The 26,594-nt window shown below is 36.2% G+C and overlaps 1 protein-coding gene across 1 annotated transcript; it reads right to left on the reverse strand.

Moving 5' to 3' along the window:
• Positions 1 to 362: 362 nt before the first annotated feature.
• Positions 363 to 25,544, reverse strand: SLC6A14 (solute carrier family 6 member 14). The gene is made up of 14 exons (XM_072817862.1): positions 25,120 to 25,544; positions 23,931 to 24,096; positions 20,577 to 20,708; positions 18,894 to 19,055; positions 17,648 to 17,786; positions 16,385 to 16,517; positions 14,338 to 14,478; positions 8,996 to 9,224; positions 7,240 to 7,365; positions 5,970 to 6,088; positions 5,158 to 5,257; positions 4,800 to 4,909; positions 2,454 to 2,621; positions 363 to 1,058 (listed from the first exon to the last, which is right to left on the reverse strand). The coding sequence occupies exons 1-14, from the start codon at positions 25,165 to 25,167 to the stop codon at positions 912 to 914; spliced, it is 1,920 nt and encodes a 639-aa protein (XP_072673963.1). The 5' UTR covers positions 25,168 to 25,544; the 3' UTR covers positions 363 to 911.
• Positions 25,545 to 26,594: the final 1,050 nt, after the last annotated feature.

Here is a 26,594-nt window from a genome sequence, read left to right on the forward strand (position 1 = left end):
ACAAAAATAATTTTACGTGATCTATTAAGTATATATTACAATCCTAGAATCTTAGATTTGATTGAAGCCATTTCCTCATTAGTATTTTGTCCCGTGTTCTATTTGAAAATAAACCTAGATTTCAGAGAATATAATGAACAACTCTTAATTTTGTGAAACACAGTAGAAATTAGGTGGGAGATATTTTCTTCCCATTATAACCTGAGGAAGATATTATATGGAGTAAGTATTCAAAGCTTCTGGATTCCATTTTCTAGATTTATCATTTACTGGCCATAGAATCCTGATTTTTCTGCCTTATTTCACTATTTAAAGGTGAAGAACATAACCAGTAAGTTCACATAGAAAAAGAGACCCATAAATACATGAAAATTTTATATATATTTGGATTAAAAGTATTAAACTACAGTGCTCATATACACAATCCATTTTTTCATATATGTATGGCATTTCTAGTTAAACGAGACCTTCAATTTTAACACTTTCTTTTAAATATACTGATTTACTTCCCTCAACTTTATGGAAAAGAAAGATTGTAAACTAAGAAAATAAAAGCAAATAATATTTTAAAACTTATATAATAGAAAATATAACAGTTTTCTAAATCACTGGCTCAATATAAAGTCTTCAGCGTATTAGAAAAATATTATGATAATATTTACAAAAGTGTATGACATAGAGACAGCTGTGTGTTATACAGATAGATAATCTAAAAAGAAATATAATAATCACATTGTTAAATAGTAGTAGATTCACATTATATTACATTCCTGCTTAAATGGGAAAAAAGTTTATACTATCATGAATATAGTATAGACGTTTTTCTACTCGGCCAGCATATAAATAAATAAAATTTTCCTCTGTTCTAAAATAATCACATTGTATGACCACATATTTTTATAAATTAGATCTCATTCTGGTTTTCTACTGCCACTAACAGTAGGTATTTCATGGTCAGTCTCTTTTTTAGGGTCTACCATGTCTTTATATCTCTCCCCACGATGTCGTTCCAGGTATGGACCCCAGTTAGAAGCTGGTCTGCAGCAGCTTACAAAGCGCTGAAAAGAAAAAAAAAACTTGTTTTAGACCATATGTGCTGCAATCTGTAAACAAGCAGATATCAAACCATATTTTCATTGCAAAATATTAAGTTTTTTTGCTAACCAAAATGAAATGGGAACCATAGAAAGGTAAAAGGTGGTCATCAAAAATTCTTAGTACAGTGTACTAAAAAAATGATACTGGGAAGCCTAGGTGGCTCAGTGATTGATCGTCTGCCTTCAGCCCAGGGCGTGATCTTAGAGTCCTGGAATTGAGTCCCGCATCATGCTCCCTGCATGGAGCCTGCTTCTCCCTCTGCCTGTGTCCCTGCCTCTCTGTATGTGTCTCATGAATAAATAAATAAAATAAAATCTTTTTAGAAAATTAATTAAAAATTGGGGATCCCTGGGTGGCGCAGCGGTTTAGCGCCTGCCTTTGGCCCAGGGCGCGATCCTGGAGACCCGGGATCGAGTCCCACATCGGGCTCCCGGTGCATGGAGCCTGCTTCTCCCTCTGCCTATGTCTCTGCCTCTCTCTCTCTCTCTCTCTCTCTCTGTGTGACTATCATAAGTAAATAAAAAAAAAATTTAAAGAAAAAAAGAAAATTAATTAAAAATTAAAAATGACACTCAAATTTAACTGTTAATAGAATTATATTAACTACGAAACCAAAATAAGTGAGTATGTAAATGATTTGAAAAGAAAATATATGGGCCTGTTTGAACAATGGAATCACTCCATGTTTTTCACTGAATTCTCCGACATTTTGGTCCTGCCCTTAGAGTGAGGGTTATGTGAGGATTTAAATCAGTGTACCTGGGAGGTTCCAAGAACCAAATAAAAGGAGCTCAAGGATCAAACCACTGATTGGAATGAGCTTGGGAAATCACCTAAAATCTGACTGGAGATTTGTCCTAGTCATTATCCTAATGAGATGTCATAATCAACTGCATCCCCCTATGTCTCCGTGCAAGAGGGATCACTCAGGGTCTAGACTGGGTTTGAAATAATTTAGCAGGCTTTTTCCACCCTAAACACACTATTAACACATGTATTATAACCAGACAATATAAAGTAAGGATTATAGATATTAAGCAAAAAGGTCATTTGCTTGGTGTCATCTTCAGGGACAACTCAGTACAAGGATAAATATCACAATTTCTTTGTGCTGAGCACTCTAATAGGAACTGAGGATATAGCAGCAAGCAACAGAAGACTCCCTAAAGAAGCTTATAGTAGAAGACACACAAATATATATATATATATATGATATAAAGCTATGTTATGCACATATATCTGATGATTGTATCAGATTGTAACCTAAAGGTTCATAATCCCATATTACCACCATTTGAGTAATCCCCATTTTCATCATAAGTACTTTCTACAAAGTGTAATATAAATGTGCTTACTTGAAAGATACTTCCTTCAGCTTGAATTATTTTTACTATGGCCATAATTGGAATCCAAATAATGCAGAAAATAATCATACACCAGCCTAGAGCAACTCCCCAGTCAGGATATGGAATTTGGGCATAATCAGGTCTATGAAATTTCACCAATGACCAGATCAAAATTGCCTGTGAAAGTCAAGTATGAAAAGACAGTTCTAAAGATTAGACTTTATTGCACTAACAATTTCAATTGCACTAATTGTTAGGAATTTGATCCCATTCCTTAGAAATCATCTATCAAAAGCAATTAAAATGAAAATACATTCAAACAACTAAGATAATCCAGTAACTAGCCAGAAGAGAGTACTAAATGAACTCATCTAAATAACTCATATTTGGCTTTGAATAGATTCTTCCAAAATGAGCACCTCCGTATAGTTATAAAAAATAAAATACAGGTCCAACATGTTTTTCAATAAAATACTTTACCATGAAATATTTCATATTGAAAACAAAATAATATCTGAAAATGTCCATTACTGACCTTTTAACTTTAACTTACAATAGTATGCTTTTATCCTATGCTATCCAGCTCACCAGCATAGCACTTAATTCAAGGAGAATGTAAAGTACCTTTTAGTGAACATGCTTTGCACCTTGCTTAGCAGTTGCTTCTATTATTTCCCATGGCATAGAGCACCCCTTACTCCATACCCAAAACACACACATTCACAAACTACTGGTATATATAAAGTACACTTCACTTCTAGCCTCTCTTTGAGAGAGGAAAAACAAACGCAATGTGTGTTTGGGTAAAACAGTGAAATCTGAATCTTCGCAAGGAAAACACCTAATGGTCAAGTTAAAAAAAACTTTTTAAAAAACCTATTAGATATGTTGCTGCATTAAAAGTAATTATTTAGAAACTTGTAAGGCAGACAAAACAAAAACCAGAGTCACCTAGTACTTTCTCTAAACTACTTAGCTATCTTTTACTAAACTCAGGGAGATGGAATGTAAGAATTACCTATTTGGTAAATACCTATTTGATATTCAAGTTTAATTTTAGAATTAAATAGTTTAATTCCATCAATTTAATACATTAGTTCCCAGTAATTTAAATGTATTTCCCAATTATCATAATCTTTTACATAAATACAAGAGAGTGGATGAGGATACTGGAGTATCCATGACTTCATATCACTTTATACAAAATAGATGATTAGGGGGTATAGCTCAGGGGTAGAGTATTTGACTGCAAAATAGATGATAATGTATATCATTAAATATTTAATACTTTTGCATTTTAAATTAAATCCAGTTGTCAAAGCTATTAATCAATGAAAACTCACTGGCTAAAAAAAATATAGTGAGAGCTTCTTAATTGATAAAGGGCTTATTTTATTATGGAGACTTGTCACAAGAAGAAAATATTTAGTAGTAATGTCAAAATCATTTTGCTAGAATATGGAGCATCCAAAATATTTTAATTCAGTACAGTCAGTCCCAAACTGCTCCCTACTTGAAATTGACCTTATAAAATGTAAAAAATAAAACTTAACATTCTCTAAAACAAACATAATACTTCAGATGTGAAGCACATTCTGGATCAAATTATTTAATGCCCTTTCCTAGGAAAGACTTTGAGACAAGGAGGCAATGAGGACCAAACATCCTCTATGAAGCTTTGCCGCTGCCCCCACCTCCACCATTACAGTAATTCTCCATCCTATTAAGTGTTTATTTTGTCACTTACTGTCCTGAACTGATATTTAAAGGTATGTCTATATGTCATGTCTCTCGGGTAAGATACCTTTTGCTTTCCCTCAGTTCCTAAATAGCACCAATTGTTGAATTTAACATAAACTGTTGCCTCTGTTGACAGTGGTGACTTTCTTTTAGTAATTTTGGATAGTAAATACTTCCCATAAAGAAAAATGTGCACTAAAATCTGAGTGTTGTTTCTTAGCAATTAGTGTATTGAGATCATATTCCTTGCAGGCAGAGTCTGGGTCTTAGCAGAGAGGTTAGGGACAGTGTAGGTTGTTCAGCATAATTTTTAGGGAACCAGCAAATGAATGATTTATTTTATTTATTCTATTGATAATTTTTAAGTACATAGGACCTTTAAGTCTATAAGAGCCTGTTCATTTTCTCAAATGGTAAATGTTTAAACCTATAGCCTCAAAAACAATACTGCAAAGGTATTTTTAATTTAGGCAACTTGGCAATCATAAAGCAAAAGTTGAAAGTCATTAATTTATGACAGTTTGCCTTATTGTCTCTAACATGAATTATTCAAGTTTATCTTAGAAACGTTTTATATATAGATAGATTTCAAATTCATAGCATATTAATACTTACAATCAGAAGAAGAGGAGTAATAACAAACCAGCAAGCTCTCCACCATAGCCAGAATATCCACCTTTTTGCTCCAATCATCATTTCTATATCTTCAATGAATCTGTTCCCACCTTAGAAAAAAAGAGTGCATTCAGTCCTTGCTTACATTTTCCTCCATTAATCATTGTGGCCCCAAATTGCCTGACTGTCTAAAAATTTTCCTATACTATATCAATGAAGTATACACCTTTAACTACATAATATTCATAATCAATTTTCCCAGTAATATTATACTTTACTATTTTCGTAAACATAATGAAAAGGAATCACACTAAATTAGTTAATAAAATATGTAGATAATTCTGTAGTTACTATTTACCATAAATCCAGATGATTCCTATGATTTCCAGTATAGCCGCAATCAAAATACCCCATCCAGCACAGAAGTGGTCAATCAAATGAACCCAGTAAATTCCAGCCTACAAAAAAAAAAAAATTACATCTAAGTATATTTTAATTTATTTTTATGATTGATGAAGTCTAAATATATGCTTCCTGGTTTCACCTATGCTAAGATATGATCAAGGAATGTTTCCAAATGTAAACACAAATGTGGCTTTAAATATCTCAAAAAGGATGCACCTTCCATCCTATACTGAGTCACTGTAAAAAATAAGCATTTAGAATACTTGATTATCAAAATTATATGCAGTGTCTGTGTGCTCTGTAGTAGCTGCCAAAAATATAGCATATGTTCAAAGTCTATAACTTTCTTGTACTTGGGTAAATTTTCCATTATTGGATCACCTCCCCTCTTCAAAATATTATTAAATTTCAAAACTGTGCTATAATGGGAAAAAATTTGGGCTAAAACCCAGAAAACCTTGATACGAGTCAGACTTGGATCTGTCACTAAACATCCTCTTAAACCTTTGTTTGCTTATTTAGATTATAAGGTACATTCCAACTAATGATTTGTCTATGAAAAAAATACTATAAGGGGCACCTGAGTGGCTCAGGGGTTGTGTGCCTGCCTTTGGCTCAGGTCATGATCCCGTGGTCCTGGGAGCGAGTCCCACATCGGGCTCCCTGCAGGGAGCCTGCTTCTCCCTCTCCCTATAACTCTGCCTCTCTCTGTGTGTCTCTCATGAATAAATAAATAAAATCTTAAAAAAAAAAACTGTACTATACCTGAGTCACACAGACAAGACCAAGGAGAAACAAAACCAAGCAGCACCCCAAAGTTATAGGAACCCTCATTTTCTTCATCACTTTGGGAAATAAATCTTGAATCGTTGTTGTAATCGTTTCTTCAGAAGGGAAAAAATGGCAATGTTATATGTAAACTCATTTGCCAATAATTTTAATCAAAGAATTCAGCTTCTAATCAAATTTACAAATATATGCTGAAAATATACTCTGGGTCCTACTCCTTGCTTTTTTAAAAAACCCATAGGATCCTTTCTTTTGGCAGTTACCACCTGTTGGTTCTGATAAAAACCAAATGCAGCTCTCTTTATTTGTTATTTTTAGTCTGTTTTACAAGGTTTTTCATTGGTAGTAACTACAAGGTAACAGATCCCTGAAGGCTGACGTAGTTTGAAAGAGGGTTATAGGGAAGGAAGAATTCTAGAACTTTTAAATAAAATGAACATTTGAATAAATGGCATGGAGACAGAAAGGCCTTCTAGAAAGAAATGTGTTCATGATATCACAGTACTGACTGAAAGTAGAAGGATGTATGGGTGAAAGGATGAAGATACAGGTTTAAAATTTTCAAGGGCTTTGAAAGTCAACTAGAGGAGGCCAGACGTTATACTGTATATAGTCAATTATAAAAGTGTATTTATGTAAGAGTGATATGATGAAAAAGTTTCCGAATTTCTAGGTGTGTACCCCAGGGGAAATCCCTACGTATACATAGAGCCACATGCAAGAATAATCATTGAGTAGCATGTGTAATTTTTCAAAATTGTAAATAATCCAAATGCCCATCAGCAACAGATTGTGAATTCGGTAGATATATAGGAGTATATATCAACACAGATTCACAATACATGTGAAAAACAACTGTCAGAATGATATGTATGTTATGAAACTTCACATTGATGTGACAAAATTCATGTGTTATTTATGGACATGTATATAATGTATCAAGAATGGACTGAATAACACACATAATCCATGGTGACAGTTGCTTCTGGGAAGGAAGAAATGTGAATTGTATTAGGGAGAGAAACAGGGGACTTCAATTTCATTTCTGAAGCAAATATGAAACATTCATGTCTGTTCCTTTTGGGTATCTACTACATGAGTGCTTTGTATTTTTCTGTATTTAAAATTAAGTTAAAAAGAATGTTCAGATTCTAAGGGCAAACCTAATGGCAACATGTTTTTAAGTAGAGGAAACATGAGTAAAATATAACAAAATATAAAATATAACACTCAGAGTATTACTTACCAATGGATGCAAACTGAGAGTCGAGACCCAAAGTCAAAAGCATGAAGAAAAATAATATGGACCAAAATGGCCCACCTGGGAGTTGGGCTAGCGCTTCTGGATAAGCAATGAATGCCAAATCAAAACCTAAGAAAAATGTATGATATTTAATTTAAATCAGTTGCAAAAAAGTTCACATATTTGAACATTTCCAAAATAAGATACTAGAAAAAACTCATTTCAATTTAGCAATGCCATCCATAATGCACATTCTCAAGCAACTCTTTCACTTGTACTCTTAAAAATATTCGACTTGGTTATTCAACAAAATGATAATGTGTGCATGTGTGCATGTGACGTGAATTAAGCTATGAGATGAATTTTGTAAATTACTCACATAGGAGATCTTAACTATTTCAATGATTTTGTTTAACTCTTTCATTTTTTTAAGATTCATAAAGAATTGTCTTAAACTCCAGAAACGTAAATTATACTAGCCTAGAAATTCAAAAAGAATTACACTATTAAGAAAGATATGCTTATGGAATGACTGTTGTAGTCTTTAGCCGTCTCTCCAAATGTTCACCCAGAATGTGTACTGCCATTTTAACTAGAATATGGACACTTGCAAACTTGTATATAACAAAACTAAAAATTGAATCTTATTTTCTGTTTGATGTATATTATTGTTAGAGGTGCTTTAAATTTTTTCAATTATATCATATGATACTTAGTTGCCTTAAGTATTTTAGGTTTCTCCCGAGTCCTAGAAGACTGACCTAGGATTCAGCAGAATTAGCTTCTAACCTAGGCTCTGTCACTTCCTAATGATTTTATCTATCTACTGTAAGACATAAAATTTCTGTGCATCAGTCCACTTCTCTGGAAATGAGAAGCTAAATTATCTATGAGGTCTCTTCTAGTCCTAACATTCTATTCTCCTGCATTGGCTTCTCCATCAAATGATACTGGCCATAAAAAAAATTAATGTTTTTAAATTATTTATTCATGAGAGACACACAGAGAGAGGCAGAGACACAGGCAGAGAGAGAAGCAGGCTCCATGCACAGAGCCCAATGCGGGACTCGATCCCAGGACTCCAGGATCACACCCCGGGCCGAAGGCAGGCTCTAAACTGCTGAGCCACCCAGGCATCCCCATAAATAAAAATTTAATGAGGAATTCCTACCACTAAGAATCCTGGAATTCTTTTCCTAAGATTCTTAGTCAGATAACTAAGCATCCTTAGCTAAAGAAAGTTAGGAAGTTCATTAAACAGATTCCTTTAAAGCTGGACATAGCTGGATACTCAAAGTTACTTGGGTTTCTATCGATATGATACTGATGTGTTTTAAAAATTCAGACCCAATATTGCACTTGTACATGGAGGAATACACAGCCACACCCACACACATATATACTCATATAGTCATTCATATGAATACACACATGTATATATGTATATATACACACATAAATGAAGATAATATGTGTAAAGGCACTCATGTACAGTAGGCAGTTCATATGAAGGACTATGCAAAATTCAGACAATTATCTTCTTAAACAATTGTTCCCTAATATAGTCCTGTTTTCTCAGACAATCTAAGAATTATTACATGATTAAAGCAATCAAATTATATAAGATGAAATGAGAAAGAAAATGCAACACCCTAAACTTTACTTGAGTGCTTTAAGTAAATTGATACAAAATGTATTAGTGTTTCTTAAATGAGCTACACTGAATTAATCAAAGTTGTTAACGTAGAGCATCACATACCTGATTTTACGACTTGAGAGACTTCTTTTCCAGATATATGAGCCATGTGTCCCAGTATAGAAAAAATAGCAAATCCAGCAAACACACTAGTGAGGCAGTTTGTCAAACAAACTACAATAGCATCTGAGAAGCAGTTGTTATTGAACTTATTGTAAGATGATAGAGCAACTAAGCCACCCCAAGCCACTGAAAGGGAGTAAAATATTTGAGTGGCAGCATCCTTCCAAACCTATAAGAGAAGATAATTCAATTTTTTTGATAATTCCATGTTTAAAAAGACACACTTTAAATTTTTTACTTCTATAAAATACTTCATATATACTAATGAATTAATATGAATAATAATGAAATAAACACCAAACCCACTACTCAGCTTAAAAAATGAAATGTTGTCAGTCTTTGGAAGCCGCCCAATGCCCCTTTGTCATCATATCACCCTTCAACCTCCAGTGGTAATTGCTATCCTGACTTATGTGTTTCTCATTTCCTTGTTTTTCTTTATATTTTTACCATAAAAATATGTAAACCCAAACAGTATGGTATTTAGCTTTTCATGTTATTGGGTTTATAGAAAAGTTTTCTTAATGGATATAAACCTATTCAACATGCCTTTTTTCATTCAGTATTGTATGAGATTTATCCACGATCAATTTGAACATTATATTTCAACTTTATGTTGAAAATGAAAAAATATGGGCAAATTCATATGGTTTAGTTAAATATCTGTAGTTTTGAACATTTTTTTCACTGCCGTTTGCCCCACTATGTATACCACAGGTCATCCTTTATCCTGCTGAGGGACATTCAGGCTGTTCAATATTCTGCTATTAAAAATGATGTAGCTGTAAGTATTCCTGTGCATGTCTCCTCATACCTAGTTGAGGAACTGCAATGTTAAAGAGGTATATGATGCGTCTTCTCTTTTACTAAATATTGCCATATTATTTTACCACCTACTCTCACCAGCTAGGTGTGAGAGCTCCCATTCCTTCACATGCTTGCCAATATTGGTCAGAATTTTTAATATGGTCATATCTGGTGGCTGTCGAATGAGAGTTTTCATTACCCTAATTACTTATAAGGTTTAGTTTGTTTTTATGTGCTTATATTCCATAGGGTTTTTTTCCCTGTGAAATTCTTATTCGTGCCTTTTGCCAATTTATTGTTTGGGTTATTTGTCTTCTTTGATCTCTAGCAATTCTTATGTAATTTGGATTCTAATCTTTTGTCTATTATATATGATAATTTTCCTCCCAATTTGTGGTTAACTCTTTTCACCTCTTAACATCGTGACCTTTGATGAGCCAAAGGTTTTATTGTTGTTTTAATGTAACTAAAGGTGTCCATCTTCACTTTCATGTATTGTCCTTGATTTCTCTTACTTAAAGAGAAGTCTTAGCCAAAGATCATAAAGATACTGTCCTACATTTTCTTCAAAAGGATTTAAAGCTTTGCTCATATTGTTTTCAATTAACCTAAAAATTGATACAGTATATATTAAATTGGAAATCCCAATTCATTTTCTTTTCTAGAGTATCATTTGTCTAAAGATGATTTATATTATCAGTTATATCAATTGGATGTCAATTATATCAATTAGATAGTCCATCCTTTCCCCCATCGATCTGCATTGCCACCTCTGCCATATATCAAGTTCCAAATGTTCATGAATCTATTTCTGAGACTACTGTTCTGTTCCACTGGTCGTAAGTCTATACCTATGCTAATACCACTTTATTTTAATTCCTATAGCATCATAATATTGTTTCATATCTAGTAGGACAGGTCTTCCTTCTTCAAAAACACCTTTTTTTGCCTTTTTCTCTTACACGTAAATTTTACAATCAGTTCTCAAGATCTAAGAAAAACTGCTGTCAATCTGATTAAAATGTTATTGACTCTGCATACCAATTTGGGGAGGATTGATACATATCCATTCTTAACAAGAATAGTAGTAGGCAATTTTTGAAGAATGATGATATATTTAGACATCCCTTAGTTTGTTCGTTTAGAGCCCCACATAGCTGGCCTCCGCTCTTTAAGCAGCTTCCCACTCACTGCATCCAATCTTACCCCTTTACTAGTGTCCCTTTTATAATTTGCCTCTCCTATATATTTGCTAAAGGAAAATAATCTTAGAAACTAATCTAATCTATGGAAATCCATGTTAACAGTGAAATTCTGTAGATAAAACATTACCCAAAGTAACCTAATTGTGTAGATTTCAAGGAAGAAGACTGGCAAAGATTTGGGCAAAAGTGTTTTTTTTTTTTTAGTCCATCTAAAAACAGGACTGCTCAGTGAAAGGCAGGCAATATAAAATGGTGACAAAGAGCTCTAGCTCTGGAGTCAAAGAAAATGAAGTTTATATCCAATACCTCTTACGCTCCTTGCCTTCAATTTATTTAACATTTTTAAGCCTGTTTATTCATCTGTAAAATGGAGAGGATGAAGAAAATGATGATGATGATGATAACTATTATTATTACAAGTGTACTTGGAATGATGTGAGAATTGAATAAGATAGCATATGTAAAGCAATTAGGATGCTCAATGGTAGCTATTGCTGTTATTATGGAAAATAATCATAAATTGATACTCAGTTTCTCTTATGGAAATTAAAAACTGTAATTTTCCCCTTGAAAGATATGTAATCTATTTCCAATTTCAATAGAAATAAAAGTTGTTAGGGAATAAAATTTGCTAGATCTTCAGAATACAGCTTGATGTTAGATTATTATTATATTATAATTGCTTTATAATGGGAGGCAGCCAAAAGAAAGCAAAATGGATGGATGAGATAAGCATAGATAGATAACGGTTATTTCACTTATTGTAACAAAATCATTAGAAATAAAATGCTCTTATTTTTTAGGCAGCTGTACATATTAAGAGATGAACAACATGCTTATGTTGATCTCTCAGCTGCTTTTACTTGATACATTTTTGTATGCATATGTGAATTAGGGGGAGCTGGAAATTGGTGTGGCAGGTCTGGTTTCTATAAAAATGCTACTGCATACTATGATGTGTATCTAGGTTGCAAGTAAAGTGAAGCAAAATTCCAAATGTAGTTATAATATCCATATCTATCAATCTCATAGCTATATACAAAATTATTAATTTAGGGATTAAGAAATCTTCATTCAAGATGCACAAACTGGCTGTGTAAACTTAACTAAATATGAATCTTTCTGGGTTTCAGTTTCACCATTGTAAAATGAAGGAGTTAGTACGATAATCACTGAAGACTGGAAGACTCTTCTAGCTATAAATTTGTATGGTCCTCTGCTCTCCTACAGATTGCAACAAAGTTCGGATATCCAAAGAAAAGGAAAAAATATATATTTATGATCCCATACTCAGGATATGGATTGTGAGAGATAAAAAAAATTAAGAAAAAATTCTCATTACCAACAAACCCAAAGAAGGGTGGGAGTACTGTTTCTACCACATTGAAGAGGAGGAAGGATTAAATTGTATGTTTCATAAAGAGCTTTAGGTTTAGGTCTGATATTTTAAAGATAATAGAGACATTGAAACAGACCAATATAAAATAATCATATAAAATTTTTCAGGAACTGTAAAGCTCAGGTGATCTCAAGCTTGTAAAAGTCAAAGAATATCAAAGGGGCTTTTCAACTGTGCTCAAAGTTATGAAGCTTCAAGAAAATGGAGGATCTACTTCTTAGAGAAAATGTTGCATCTCTAATAGTATAGTATAACATGACAGCAATAATTGAAATCATTGTGTGCTCATATTAATTTAACAATTTACCATTTTGAAAGTGCATTAATTAATATTTCATCTTGCTTAACAACCTGACAGAGAGAAGATGATGAATCCCAACTTCCATTTTATTTGTTTTTGATTCATCATCGAAAATGGTCTTCGAGTTGGGAAGATATTAACAAACAAGGTTAAAAGATGTGAGGCCCAACATAAATGAAGAAATAAGCAAATGGCCTGTGGACACATCAAAGTATATTAATCTCCAAGACTAAAATAATAAAAGTTCATAGTTCTGAAATAATTTAAGGCTGTTGTAGTTAATTCCTGAGTGAAAATTATTTGGGTACAGGAAACTAAAGGCCAAACACTGACATCTCAATTTTCAGAAAAGGTAAAGGATGGATATCCATGACAAAAAAACTGATAAATTTGACTTGCTTACCAGAGAAATTCTACAACAAATAATTAAATGTGCAGATTGTGGGGTGCCTGGATGGCTCAGTGGGTTAAGCATCCAACTCTTGATTTTAGCTTGTGTCATGATCTCAGGGTCGTGATAGCGAGCCTCCATCAGGCTCCACACTCAGTGTAGAGTCTGTTTGAGATTCTCCCTCTCCCTCTCCCTCTGCCCCTCCCCCTGCTTGCACTCTCTAAATAAATAAATAAAATCTTTAAAAAAATATATCCATATTGTAAGTATTTAGAAAATAACAAATTGCTGGAAATTAGCATGAGTTCCTCAAAGAACACCACAGCAAACAAACTAATAACTATTTTGGATAGCACTGCTAGTATGGAAGATGATAGTAACATAGTGTTTCTTGACTTCAACATAAGACTTGGGGTTTTAGCTGGCCAGAAGCTTAATGCGTGCCAAAAATGTGATGTGTTTACTGAAAAAGTGAAACCATTCATAAGCTATGTGAATAGAAGCATCCTATATACAGTACACTTACTGTTAATGCTCTCTGCAATCAAAAATGCAAAAGATATTATGTATCCATGATACACACAGCCATCATCTAGCGATAGACTGAAGTTAAAAGAAGGTTACCCAATTCATATTCATGGCACACATTTATGTTTACAAGTAACAGTGTTGTTAATGGAATGCTTCATTCATTTCAAATTTGTGGTTTAACTTCATAATCCATTAGGTACACTTTGATCTTAATTTGGGAATATTAACTTTTGAAGCAATTAAAATGTGTATTAGATCATTAGATTTTCACCTATAATCTTGAAATCTATGAGTTTATCCAAGAAATCTTACTGTCCTACTCATCAACTTGCAGGTAGGTATCCAAACATGACAAGTTCTTTTTCAGATTCATAGGCCCCAAATCCTTTTGGTCAAATAGAATCAGTTGTATGAATAAGATGACTTAAAATTTTTCTGCTAAAATGACCATCTCACTTCCAATAGGAAAGCACTAGTGTCATGTTAAATGGCTACATTAGACTTCCCAGTGAACAGAAACACAAATTTAACAGCATATTCTTTTACAAGCCACTACATTATGATACTCTTACCTGCAACCAAAGATTTTCAGTGTTTGCTTTTATGGTTTACCTCCTCAGATAATCTAAAATCCAAATGAAGTCTTACCTCTGCTTCCCTAAGTTTTGTAAAATTTGACTGTGCTCCAATATAGTATGAAATGCCTTTTGATGCACCCTCCAGAGTTGCACCTCGGATTAGCAGGATGAGTAGGACAACATAGGGGAAAATAGCTGTAAAATATACCACCTAACAAGAAAAACAACCAGAGGTTGATAAGTTAAATTTTTAAGTCATGTTACATAATTGCATATGAACAAAATTGTTAGGCAGTTGACATTAGTAAAAGTATTAACGATTTCATACATTTTTAATAAATCTGGTGATACCAATACCAAAATTGGCATAATTTTATCTTTCTTCTCCCACTCTGAGATGATCCATTTTCAAAACACTCTGATGTATGAAGCACTATTTCCTGGGTACACATTGTAAATACACAATACATCAGCAGTGGTAACTTGGAATCAAGGTAGAGTACCTTCCTAAATATGTCTTTATAAATGTCTGAGGGGACAGATATCACTTCTTAGTGAATTACTGCATTGAGGTGGGAAGGGAATGATTTTATAACTGAAATAGTATATATTGTCCCCAAGGAGAAGGAAAATAATCTCCTAGTAGACATCCAAATCTCATGAAAGCTGATTAAAGTGAATACCCAACACTTGATATTATTATTCTTAGAGCTACCATTAAGTGAGTTTGATAGCACACATACATGTGCACGGCTTGTATCCTGGGTAACACATAGTTACAGATGAGCAGATTGCTTTTGAGGCTGGCTTTTCATTAATGTGGATGATTTCTTTGATCCATAGATGTCCTATGTTTGATAATATGCCCAAGGAGACAATTTAAAGTCATCCAGAGACCAATAAAAATTAATTGCCTAGACAAATGGCCTTTAATGGATTATTTCAATATTGATGTCAAAAAGGAACTACGGGTTTCAAAAATGTGCAATTGAAACATTATTTTGGAAAGTTTTCACGGACTTTGCAATATCCACAGTATTTTTGTGATCTAACAGAGGGTCTCATTATAGTTTAGCATTAACAATGTGCTAGATATACCAGGAATACAAAGATAGTATCCACAGTTACCCCTGTCTTCTGTCTATAAGGAGGTTTCAGTCTAGTAGTCATACATAAACATTCACTTTTCTGAGTACTGTACAACGTTCACAAAGAAAATTCCACATTGTTCCCTGAAATGCCATGACGTTCTTGGGAAAGTTTAAAAAATAAAACAATAAAGGGAGAAAATACAGTGTTTTTCAGAAGAGGACTCTTCACTTAAAAAGAGGGTTCTGAGTCAATTTTAGCAAGCTTTAAGAAAACGACTGCATATTTGATTTTTTTCCCTCTCCCACAAAAGGAATCCTGACACTGTCTCTATATAACTAGGATCTAGAGTTCCTAAACCAAACATTCCAATATACAATTCCATTCAAGATGCTTCTTTATATAATAGGACAGACAATTTTAAACACACACTCAAGCTTCAGAATGCTATATAAGCTAGCAGGGTCCAGTTTGAGTACAGTTGATCCTTGAACAACACAGGTTTGAACTGCATGGGTCCACTTAGATGAGGATTTTTTTCAATAAATTCAAGTACTATAAATGTGTTCTCCTATGATTTTCTTAATAACATTTTCTTTTCTCCAGCTTACTTTATTATAAGAATACAGCATATAGTACATATAACATACTAAAATAGGTGTTAATTGACTTTACATGATCAGTAAAGCTTCTGGTGAACAGCATGCTGTTAGTAGTTGTGAGGGAATCAAGTTATATAGCTGGATTTTCAACTGCAAGGAGGGAGTTGGCGCCTCTCACCCCCACATTGTTCAAGGGTCAGCTGTAATTGCACAACCCTAGTACTAGTTTTTGCTTGTTTTGTTTTATTTGTACCAATAGCAGCAATCTTATGTATTTTCCTACAGTCAGGCTGCCTACTTAGAAAGCTTTTCACACATTTGAATATTGCTATTATAGAAAAAACATGCATTTGATTATGCTTGACATTGAACTGCAATGAAATTGGAAAAGAGCTACATCACTATCTAATGTGTTTTCCAAATTACCTTGCCAGAAGACTTGATTCCTTTAAATAGCGCTGCTCCAACTATGAGCCAAGCCAGAAGAAGACAAAGTGCTAAATACCACACAATTACTCCAGTCTCATCCATTCCACTTGACCGCTGGAGCGCCACTTTACTGAAAACATACAAGTCTTTTTATGAACACAGAATCACTTGTCTTAACACATTGAATTTTGTAATATCTACAGCCAGGGAGATGTTCGTGAGTATTCCATCATATTAATGCATCAATGTCATATGAGCTATAGTACAGAGGGCAAAAATAGTTCAATGAAAAGCTAGGCTCTGAACTTTAGGGTTAACTGTAGCCAGTCCAAAGTTCCAAACCCTAGAATAAAAGATCTACTAATTTTTTCAGCTATGATTTGCCCCCTAGTATTTCAAAGCTTCTTTAGGTAAAACAAAAAAAATTAACCTTACATCAGATTATTTCTTTTATTTGTTACAGTTTTTTTTCTCAAGGTAAAATGATGAAGAACACATCTAAAATTAAATTATTCATCATACTTGTAGTTAGCATCAAACCTAAATGGTCCCAATTTTTAGACCTTTTTCAAAGGCTTTCTATAAAAATCAATGATTTCTATTTAGGACCTGCATGGATCTAGGGTTTTTATTCTTAGTTTGATGTTTGGGAACATTTTAAGTTCCAAATTTTTAAAGGGTCACACAGAGCATTAACACGTAGATGCGGACGAGCTCATTACAGCAAGAGTCAAGGCAGTTTGGTAAGGGTAAAATGTAGGTATAAGTAAGGAAAGTAAAGTGTGATCAATTAAAGGTAATACAAGTAAATATAACCCCAAATATCTATTTTTTACCAAATAATGATAATCATAAGCAAAATGGATAATGAAGAATGGTAGCCTTAAATAGCACCAAATATTGCTCACAACCCAACAGTTTACTATTAGAATTTGCTGAGTATAGTCTAAAATTTGAGATTCTTTTTCTTCAAAGAAATGCCCTAAATTATACATGACAAGCACTGAACAAATCATCACCAACAGTATTGTGCTCATTTAAAAAACAATTTATAAATGGCAATTTGTTGACTATGAGCTAATCCTGCAGGTTACTACCACTCACATAGGGTAGGTAAGAATTTGAGTCATGAGAAGTATAACTGGCTCTGATTCCCCTTTTTTTCTACTTACGAGGCAAGGAACGAGCTGATCAATATTTTATTGTTAGTTCCAAAAACTTATATAACATCTGTTTAAATAGATTATCTAGCATACTTACTTCCAATATTGTTCACTGGGAAGTTGCCCTGGCTGATAAGCTTCACTTCCATTGATGCAGGTTAAACTGTTGTTGTATACCCAGCTTCTATTGACTCGGATGATCTCCCCCGTATTTGTACTGACATTACAATGAGTAACTAAAAATTATATTTAAAAAAAGAATACACACATAGAAACGTACTTAGTTTTAGAAGAGTATTTTCCTGAAAAAAGGTGTTTTTTTTAAAGATTCATTTACTCATTTTAGACATAGAGCACATAAACGGAGAGGCGAAAGGAAAGAGAGAATCCTGAAGCAGACTCCCCACTGAATGTGGAGACCTAGGACCCTAAGATCATGACCTGAGCTGAAATCAAGAGCCGGCTGCTCAACCAACTGCATCACCCAGGCACCCCCTCCTGAAAAAGTTTTCATGGTAAAATAATTAAACCATTTAGATTGTTACTTGGTGAGGGCAGAGGAGAAGTCTTACAAGTGGAACAAGCCATGCACATTCAGCATCTTAAATCCTCTCTACTAGTAAACTAAGGGTGAGTGAACATCATCCCTTTTAAACTGGGATTACATGTATAGTAATAACCACTATAAAGTAACAATAATTTCGATTGTGATTTAGTGCTCTAAAAAATTTTTGGTATGTGGATTGATTTAACCTATATAGACAAATGGCACCTTTAAGTTGCTAAGAAGGATTAAAGCTTTATTACTTTATTCTCCAATATACATAAGCAATCCCCGCAATAATGGTCTACAATATCAATTTGACATGATCCCAAAGACCATCCACTTATGATGTGGATGACTTTCACTGGCTCCTGAAATACCATAGTCCTGTCAGTCCTGTCATGGATAGTGATGGTCTCTACCACTTTCCCACTTTCTTCCTTCTCTCTTGGCTACTCCTAAGGATGGTTCGGCTTTACTGGCAGCCCTCAGAAATTAACATATTGCACTAATCACTTTTCAAAGTTATCCATGCTTTATCCTGCTTTCATCAATAACCTGTGGCTCACTATAAGATTTTATTTTTGAATAATCTCTTAACACCCGACGTGGGGCTCGAACTCACAACCCTGAGATAGATCAAGAGTAGCATGCTCTACTGACTGAGCCAGATGGGCATCCCACTCTTGGTTTACTTTAAATTGCCCCTATATTGGTGAGAAAATCGTGTAACTTTTTAAGCTTATGAGAAAGGATGAACTCTGTTCACAGTATCTTTTAAGAAAATAAGCACAGTTACCTATAGGTGACCTGCTACAGTTCTGATCTGCCCAAGATGAACAATTTTTCCACGGTAGTTCACTTTGGAAAGAAGCAAACATGTAATAAAGACTGTAGGCAATTATGACATTGTAATAGATCGTCACAAAAATGGATATCAGGACCATCGTAATTCCCACACCTGAAAAAAGAGAACAGTTGAAATCAAAAACAAAAAAGTGCAATTTCTTTTCCTAATTCATAAAAAAAAAGCTGCATCTCAATTTCCACAGAATCTATTTTAAAACGAGAAGGCAGTTTCAAACAACACTGTCTATCTTTTCTTGGTTTTTTGGGGTTTTTTGTTTTGTTTTGTTTTGTTTTGTTTTGCAGTTGGGAGAGATGAGCAAGTACTACTGTCTAAACAGCTTTTTTTTTCAAATTTAAAATTATTTTGGTGACTGGCTTTCTGAAACCATTTCCTTTTAGTTAATTAGAAAATGTTACTGGGATCCCTGGGTGGCGCAGCGGTTTGGCGCCTGCCTTTGGCCCAGGGCGCGATCCTGGAGACCCGGGATCGAATCCCACGTCGGGCTCCCGGTGCATGGAGCCTGCTTCTCCCTCTGCCTGTGTCTCTGCCTCTCTCTCTCTCTCTCTGTGGCTATCATGAATAAATAAAATCTTTAAAAAAAAAAAAAAAAAAAGAAAATGTTACTAAGATCAAGGGCAGAGGACCTGTATTGATCTGTCAAATTCACATAAGGAATCACCCATGGCCATTCCTCTCTTATTATGTCTGAAAGTCCTTGTCAGAGTGAGTCCTGTTCTTGAAAACAAACAAACACTATTCAAAACTCGTATCCTATTGACCCACTGACCAGTACTTCCACCTTCATCTATAAGCCAATATTTTGACAAGTAGCAGATAAAGGCTCTGAATTAACATACAGGATTTCTACAAGTGCATGTAAAGAAAATTCAATAGTTCAGTAACAATCTGAATTTAAACTGCCAAAGTTTCTTGAACTTGTAATATCAAAATGTAGTTTAGCATACCGAATACAACTTGTATGCTCAAGACTGGCTTTTGAGGTGGCTTCCTTAATATTCCCGCACAATGTTCTATTCAACTCACTACAAATTTATTTTTGATGCTGCATTGAGGCTTTTACAAATAGTTTGCAGCAGCTAGCACATAGCAAAATGATATCTTACCTTCAGACAGGAAGTCTGTTTGATGTTTAATAATAATCAAGGCACTTTGAAAAGCTTTGCCAATGTCCTATTCTATTAGTCGTACCCAAGAAAACAAAGTGACCTGCCCTTCAACTTTGCTGAATGAGGCATTGTAAAAGATATGCAAAGGCAAGAAGACAAAAGACTGAATATGAAGTAGAAAAAAAGCCAGAGCCATGCAGGTAATGCACAACAGGACTATAACTATGCGCCAAGGGATTTTAAAAGGTGAATGTAGGAAAATAATGACATCCTGACAACCCCCTCTAGTATCCTCTGGAACCCCATCCAGATCTTCAGCCCCAGAGAAACAGAAATACAAATTAACATTTGGTCTTTCAATTTTACAGTAGCAAAAATTCAGAGAAACAATGTATGCTTCTTTGCCTTTATCATGTCCAAATATGAAACACTTTCCTGCTACATAGTGGGAACAGCTCTATACACAGACCAATAGGCACTGAAAGAAATACATTTTAATACCAACCTTGAAACAATGGAAGAATCCTCCAAATTGAAACTGGACTTAAGCTAGCAAATTGTCCCAGTGAACACTCTAGGAAGAACAGAGGCAAACCAGCCAGGGCCAGCATGATCGCATAAGGTATCAAGAAGGCACCTAGAAAATGCAAAATAGAAACAAAGCACTATTATGTCCCAAACCTCAGATGGCCCTTCAATAACCAGTGTAACATTGTGAAAGCCTTCTGATAGAGTGGAGTCAGAGCACTGGGTTCAGGCCCCAGATTTATTACTTTCTGTGAGAAAGTAGTTGATTCTCTAAACCTTGGCTTCCTCGTCTGTGAAATGGGATTCTAGTATTACCTAAAGAGGTTGCTATGATTATTAAAAACAATAGCTTATAAAAGAGCCATCCCGAGGACGTGAATGATCACAGGCTTTGGAGCCAGATACACCTAGATTTATATCCTGACTCCACCATTTGCTAGTTACGTGACCTGGGGCAATCTACCTAACCTCCAGACCTTGGGTTCCTCATAAATGGAGAGAGTGATACCAACTCATCAGTCTGTGCTAAGGGTTCAGTTATAGAGCCTATGTGAAAACCCTCGGCAAAATGGCAGGCATGCAGTCTATGTCCAAAGTTAGTTTCCCTCCTTTCTCCTTTCCAAATAAGCAGTATATTTTTTGTAAGACTTCCAGTGCAAATGCTAAATGTGGTTCAGAGTGGAAGCTATTGCAGCTGAGTGGACTATTCTCCAAATAGTCATAAGGGTCTTTCCTCAATGTCTGTAAGAAATTTTTTGGTTTTGTTAAGAGATTCTGAAGTTTTGAGATACATTCAAAGTTAACTTTCCGGGATGCCTGGGTGGCTCAGTGGGTTCAGTGTCTGACTCTCGATTTTGGCTCAGGTCATAATCTCAGGGTCATGGGAACTGCTATGGCTCCACTGCTGGCACAGAGCGGGCTTGAGATTTTCTCTCTCCCTCTCCCTCTGCCCCTCCCCCCACGGCTTGTGCCTGCACGTGCACACACACACACCCTATCAAAAAAAAGTTAACTCTCTATTTTATAAGGTAGGACTAATTCTCCTGCATTTTAGATTATCCAGATCCCTTTTTAAATTTTTTGACCTTCATTATTTCACTTTTTTCTGCCCACTTTTGGGACATAATTGCTCATTCGAACTTTTGCCGGGTTGTAGGTAGAAGCACAACAGAATATTAAACTTTTTTTTTTTAGAATATTAAACTTATTGATCAAGTACGTAGCAGTCTTAACAAAGTTTAACAGGAAAACGTGGGGATCAATGGATAAAAAATGGGCTTTTGGATTCTGTACATTTCACTGGCCCACGCTGCACTATTTTTCTCACGTATTTTCCATACTATGATATTGTAACATCATACCTGGGAATTACATTTTTCCCAACCCTCAAAATATATTCCATTAAAAATAATGACACAATAAAATACTTGTTATGTACACGTCACTAGGTACTAGAACATAGAGACAATATGTTTTTATAGATGTTGCAATGTACATACCATCATTACTATGACTAATTGAAGTTTTAGTCTTACCATGATAAATATGAAGAAAAGTAATATAGACTCTCTCTGTCTAAATACAACAAGGTAAATCTTACTAGCCCATTACAAATAGGGTGGGTTGGGTTTTTTTTTTAATATGATTTTCCTTAGTGGTATACTTAGCTTTTTACCTATTATATTATTTTTTATTGATAACAATTATAATTGGTAAATTGCTAATATAATACACTGGTCACAAATTGTTGATACTGCTATCTCAGACCCTATGGTTATATGATACTTCTTCATAAACTAGTAAAAAGAATCCTAGATAAAAATGATTCCAAATTTTAGCAACAGTTTTCCAAACCTGACCATATTTAAAAATCTGATCTATTAACACTTGACAAATCTGAATTTCATGTTCTTCTCCTACACTTGGACAGAGGAAAAAAAACAATCAAAAGAGTCTAGGCTATTCATTACCTAAATGATACGATCTTTAAAAGCTGAGAGCTAATGTGATATATTAATTTTTAGAGGAAATCGTGAGAGAGATGGTAGCATATAAAGAATAATAGCATTTAGTGTGTGTGTGGGGGTACGTTTAAAATTCTCTATTAAACCTAGTTTAATATAGTTCCTGGAAATTTATGGCCACCCCTGGGCCACTATATGATGGCAAGTCACAGGGAATCTCTGAAACTGTGGTTTTTCTGAACCTGAACACAAGACGCTGGAAAGGAGTCTGAATGCTCTTCGCTACACTAGACCTCAGGAATGAGACACCCAAAGGACTGTAATTCCTAACTCATTTTCCAGTTCAAACTTAGACCAAATCCATGACTAAACGATATAGGCTCCAGAGAGGGGAATTATTGGCACTAACACTTAAAGTGTTTGATAAACAGAGCTTCTCAAGACTCTAAAGGCCAATATGAATGTTCTAATGCAACCAATTAACAAGGACTATAAGATTGAAACATCACCACACAAAATCCTATTATACCAAGAAAAATAATTATAGTGGCACAGTTTCACTGGTTCCCAATTATGAAATCTAAGGGCATGTCACCTCTACACTTCTAATAGAACCTGTAATTACAAGTAAATAAAATATGGTGTAAGTGAAAAGTTGTTTCAACACTACTAGGGAATTGTGCAATTCATTTTGTTTCCTTTTGTATGTCACCTCAGAGTTAATTTTTTTCTCCTTGTTCTAATGAGTCTTCCTTAATGATCTCTGAGGCATAAACAGTATCATTTTGCAGAAATTAAACACCTAGTCTTGAACTAAAGTCTATTGCATTCTAGAAGGATCCTCCGTATGGTCAATTCAATTAGGAATACGTGTAACTGAATATTGCAGCTTAAAATACTAGACCTTTACTTTTTAACCAACTCCTTCCAAACTTGCATTTCCACAATGTAATGCCTTATGCTACTTAAGCAATGTATTTGAGCTTCATATTAGAATGAGAATCCCCTGCCTTTTGCTTTGATTCAGTCTTAAATGAGGCCCAACATAACTTGAGTTTGAACAGATTATCATGGCAACATGCATAAAAAGAGCAAGTGGAAGATTATATTGCATCTTAAATCAGAAACTCAGAAGTGCTAAAACGACAACTTTTATCAAGTTTATACCTGAGGATTTTGTGAGCCCAGCTTCTTAACTTGAGCTAGCAACTCATAGTCTAATGATGGATGCAATATGCTTGCTTCCCATTCTCCTACTAACCCAAACTGGCATATACCTCTGCTTAGTTCTTAAAATAGGCTCAGAGGCCATAGAGCACACCATTTAAACTGAAAGAGGAAAGAAGTTGAGGGGGAGAGGGCAATACCTCCACCATTGTTGTAGGTCAAATAGGGGAATCTCCACACATTCCCCAATCCCACTGCATATCCAACCATAGATAGAAGATAATCCGATTTTTTGGACCAGTTACCACGGTCCTGATTCTCATCATTTTCACCAACATGGAAATTCTCAGATGAAGCTGTCACTTTCTGGAGAAGAGAAAATATCAAGAGTTTGTCTTTCTACTATTAAAAATCCACAGAAGCATATTTCACATGCATGCGTGTGTGTGTGTGTGTGTGTGTGTGTGTGTGTGTGACAGAGAGAGAGGTGGGGGGAGGGAATGAACCCTGAAAGCTATAGCCAAGGGAAAGGCTTTCCAAAGGTTGAGGAGATTTCTGCTAGTGGCTGCTTCTACTTTACAACATTTACTCCTTAAAATGAGGGGAAAACACCCAAACACCTCTTTAGATGGATATGTTTGCTACTTCTTTGGGTGAGATCATCCAAATTTTGCTAGAAAATTTACATGTGGTACCCAGCATGAAAGGGAAATGAGGGCAGACAAGTAAGGCTTCAAATACAAGTCTTAAAGAAGACTGGAATGAAATCAACGTTCTTGAGATTGCAGGAGATCTTTGAAAAGAAGGATACAACATAGCTTCTACTAAAACAAAGAATTTACAGACTCCTTTTGCTATCCGCTGATAGTTTGGGATGTTCGGAGTTAAGGGAAGTTTGACTTCACTCCCTATCCTGGAGAATAAAATCGGGGCTTCGCTGGAAGCCACAGAATAATACTCCTAGACAAATTCTCCTGTCCCACCAGGTGGAGCAGCTCTTTCTGCACCTCAGAGGGAAGGGGTTCTCTCCCAACCTGTTAGCTGCTCTGGGCTATGGAGGGTTCCAGGTCAGATCAGGACACTGCATTTTTTCATTTCCCTCCATATGGACACAGTCTGGTCAGGGACAAAAAAAGCCCCAGGATTTTGTGGGCATACCCAAGGCAGAGGTTGAGGTGACCCTAAGTCTTCTGGCTACCCAAGAAGAGCTGTTCTCTTTTTCCTCTACTCTTGAGGACATGTCAGGCACACTTAAAGGTAGTTGAAGAGGAATGTGGAGAACAAGGAGCAGCCAGCAGAAGGCAAAGCCTGAGACTGCCTCACCCGAAGTTTACCCTTGCCAGCCCCCCCCCCCAGCCGCCACGCCTCCCACCGTTTCCAGACCCCTACCTCCTTCCCTCTGCACTTGAAGAAGCTCGGGCACTTCAACTTGTCCATGGTTGACTCACTCCCTCAGTTCGCTCCGCCTCGTCTCGCAGTCTGGCCGAGCTCGCCCGGCGGCAGGTGCACACTCCCCCGTTGCTACCTGCCTGAGTGAGCCACCTTGCCCAGGGGTGGGACCATTTATGGAGGGAGCTCTCCCCTCCCCCTTCAGGGCGCCCTGTCGTGTCAATTACCGGAAGGGACCAAAGTGAGGCTCTGGTTTTCCCCGGGGAAGCTGGCATGTAGCAATCCCCGGTCCCGGCCCCGGCCGAGGGCTGGGCTGGCGCGAGCCGAGCAGCCCGAGCGAAGGGACGGACAGCCCTGACTCAGAGCCTGGAGGTGCCTTCGCAACCTCGCCTCGGTCCGGCTTCCCGGCTTCCCCCTGACGTCCTCTCTTACTCTGGTCTCTGTCCTGACGCCAAGTGCTGATCTCCACCGGCGCGGGGGGCGGGGGGGTGAAGGGCACGGTCTGTGGGGCCCGCCCCGTTCCCCAAGTTTCTTCTGAACAGACCCCGTGGTCCCGGGCCCCGGGGTTTCGCCAAGTTTTGCCCCTCACTTGTCAGAGCCCGGTGCCCCGGGGCTAGCGCCGCTCCCGGCGGGAAAGCGCCTGAACCGGGCACCTGGCAAAGCAGCTACCTGCGATAAGGTTACTCAGCTGGCTCTGCCTGAAAAGAGCGACTTGGAGCCACTGTCTCGGGGACCTTCCTCAGCCTTCGGGACAGCGTTGCCCTTTACAGGGATTGCTTTGTGCCTCATTTCAAAGAGGGCAAACAAAAACAAATGATCGAGCGGATTTGTGGGAAATTCTAACCCTAACAAAGGACTCCGCTTTGCAAGAGTAAGGCCTAGAAAGTAAACTATGAGGAAGCATCCCAGCTTGGCCAGGGAGGAAAGAATGACCGTAATGCTGTTTACCAGTGTAGCACCTTTTCATCCAAAAGCTCAACGGATCATCTGACTCGGGTCAAACATGGTGGCAGTTCTCTGAAACACAGTCCGAATGGGTGCACACAGGGGAGCCAGCAGAGTCAAATTCTATACCCTAGGTGCAGCTCCTTTGCTCTCCATCCACCCGATGGGCATTTCCCATTTGCAACACAAATAGACCCCCTAGGAGTCTGGGCAGGCAAAGCAGAGGAAATCTCCAGAGGGAAGTGGGAAGGTAGGTATGTAGTCATGAGAAAGCATTAATGAATTTCATCTTCATCTTGAACATAGCACAGGCTGGTGTGCGTGTGCACCTCTTAGTATTATATGCACACTACGGGGGGTGGGGGGTGGCTAAAATGAAGGAATTATTAGCCTGTCTCAGACATAGAAGAGAGGAGAGGAAAAGGGACATATAACCCTCTGTTCAAAAGGACGAGCTGAAAAGCAAATCTAATCGCATTTGCCCAACTATCAACATCTCACAGAAATTAAAGAGGGCACGGAAAACAGAT

This window comes from Canis lupus, chromosome X (genome assembly GCF_048164855.1).
Source record: "Canis lupus baileyi chromosome X, mCanLup2.hap1, whole genome shotgun sequence".
NCBI lineage: Eukaryota > Metazoa > Chordata > Mammalia > Carnivora > Canidae > Canis > Canis lupus.